Source organism: Otolemur garnettii, unplaced genomic scaffold (genome assembly GCF_000181295.1).
Source record: "Otolemur garnettii isolate 467f Iridium unplaced genomic scaffold, OtoGar3 scaffold00051, whole genome shotgun sequence".
In the NCBI taxonomy this organism is placed as follows: domain Eukaryota; kingdom Metazoa; phylum Chordata; class Mammalia; order Primates; family Galagidae; genus Otolemur; species Otolemur garnettii.
Genome location: NW_003852446.1, coordinates 11487250 through 11489116, shown reverse-complemented (window position 1 = coordinate 11489116; position 1867 = coordinate 11487250). Strand labels below are relative to the sequence as shown.

At 49.1% G+C, this 1867-nt stretch overlaps 1 protein-coding gene across 1 annotated transcript in view; it reads right to left on the bottom strand.

Moving 5' to 3' along the window:
• Positions 1-357: 357 nt before the first annotated feature.
• The window catches only part of LOC111725992 (melanoma-associated antigen B2-like), a 3656-nt gene continuing 2146 nt past the window's right edge, over positions 358-1867 (bottom strand). Inside the window, exons 2-3 of the mRNA XM_023514354.1 lie at positions 1459-1677; positions 358-1340 (exon numbers count right to left, since the gene is read on the bottom strand). Of these exons, the coding sequence (XP_023370122.1) occupies positions 358-1340; positions 1459-1677 (1202 nt within the window). The remainder of the gene's footprint in view (positions 1341-1458; positions 1678-1867) is intronic.

The following is a 1867-nucleotide window of genomic DNA, read 5'->3' as shown; positions in this document are numbered from 1 at the left end:
CATATTACCTTATGTTATGATAAAGAGAAAGTGATGGCAGTGTTTCAATTTGTTTAAACATAAGTCTTAGTCTTAAACCTAAAAAACAGCAATAAATGTATCATCTACAAAATTACCACACTTACACTGTGAACAAAATACATCTTCAGTTAAAGGGAACAACATTTGAAAACCAACAAAGAAAGAAAAAGATAAAGCCACAAGTTACTCATGTGTAACAGGAAAAAAAAAAAAAAGAGTTAAACATCTCGTTCCCTCAAGCCCTGACTACTCTGCACTCCTTAGAAGGTTAACTGCTCTCTTCAGATAGAAAGTGGAAAATCTCACTAGGTATGGGAGGATCTGAGGGACATGGTCCTAGAACCTGCCCCTGGCCGCAACAGGGCCAAGCCTGCGAGCACGTCTCCCTACTCCTCTCTCCTCCTCGTCTCTCACAGCCTCATCATACAGATTGGGGAAGGCAGTAGGAACAGTGTCATTAATCTTAGCCAGTATTTCCAACACCTTCATCTTGGTGGTTTCAGCATAAGCTCTGGGACCCCACAGGAATTCATAAGTTGGGGGATCACTATTGGGCACCTGACGGTATTCTAGGTAGTTTTGCTCCACCATATCTTTGGTGATGAGCTTGCGGGGCTCCCCATAGATTAAGTGCTTCCTCCCCGGATGCAACCCCAGCACATCCAGGAATTCCCAGACCTGCTCCTCAGTGGCACGGTTGCCTTTAACAAAGATCACCCCCAGAAGCATCATCAGAAGACCAGACTTTGGCAACCCATTATCACCACTTGTACCCTCCTCCCCAGAGAAGGCCAGCTTGCTGACAAGAGTGTATGACACATTAACACGGTCAACTACCTTCAACTCCAGGCCAAAGACCACTTCCATGCGCTCAGAGGCTCTCCTCAGGATCTCAGGGAAGTGGTCTTTGTACCTTTTATGGAGAACCTTCAGCATATCGGTCTTCAGGATGGGCTCTCCCTTCTTGTACTTTTCCAGCAGGAACTGCACCAGCCGGCCCGCCTTCCTGGTCAGAGGATCTCTGGCTGGTCTCAGAGTGAAGAGTGATGCCTGGGAGCTGCTTACTATTGCCTCATCTTGACTCTCAGACTCTTCATCAGATTTAGTAGCAGCAGTAGCTCCTTGAAGATAGCTAGGCCCTGGACCTTCCCCAGATGCCTGGGACATATAGACATCCAGGGAGCCTGGGGTATCACCTGAAAAAATAGAAATGCAACGGAAGGCAGGTGGGAAAGGAGAGAACTCCTCTTCCTTCTCTGCAATGGCCTGAGGAATGCTGACAGCCTGGTCTTGAGCACGGTTCTGCTGGCGAGTCTCATCTGCAAAAATAGAAGTGAAATGGAAGGGAGGAAGGAAAAGAGGGAACTCCTCCTCCTTTTCTGCAATGGCCTGAGGAACACTGACAGCCTGGTTCTGAGGTCTGCTCAGGTGTCTCACCTGAAAAAACAGAAGTGCAATGGAAGGGAGGAGAGAAAAGAGAGAACTCCTCCTCCTCCTCCTCTGGAATGGCTTGAGGAACACTGAAAGCCTGGTTTTGAGCACGTGTTTGCTGGCGTTTCTCACGAGCTCGGAGCTTACTCTTCTGACCACGAGGCATGATGGCTGCGATCAGGGACAGCAGGTGGCAGGTGGACCAAGAGGCTGGTGAGGCAGCACCTAGGCGGAAAGAATGACATCATGTGAGCTCTCTCAGCAAGGAGAGGCAGCCTTGGCTTTCACCAGGGCCCCGCTGCAGGTGTTGGTGAGAGCACCAGCACTGCACTAGGATCCCACAGAGTTCCTGTTGTTCTGCTCAGTCTTTCTCCTTGGACCTCTGTGGAGGAAGTTAAATTGAGTCTTAGGCCAC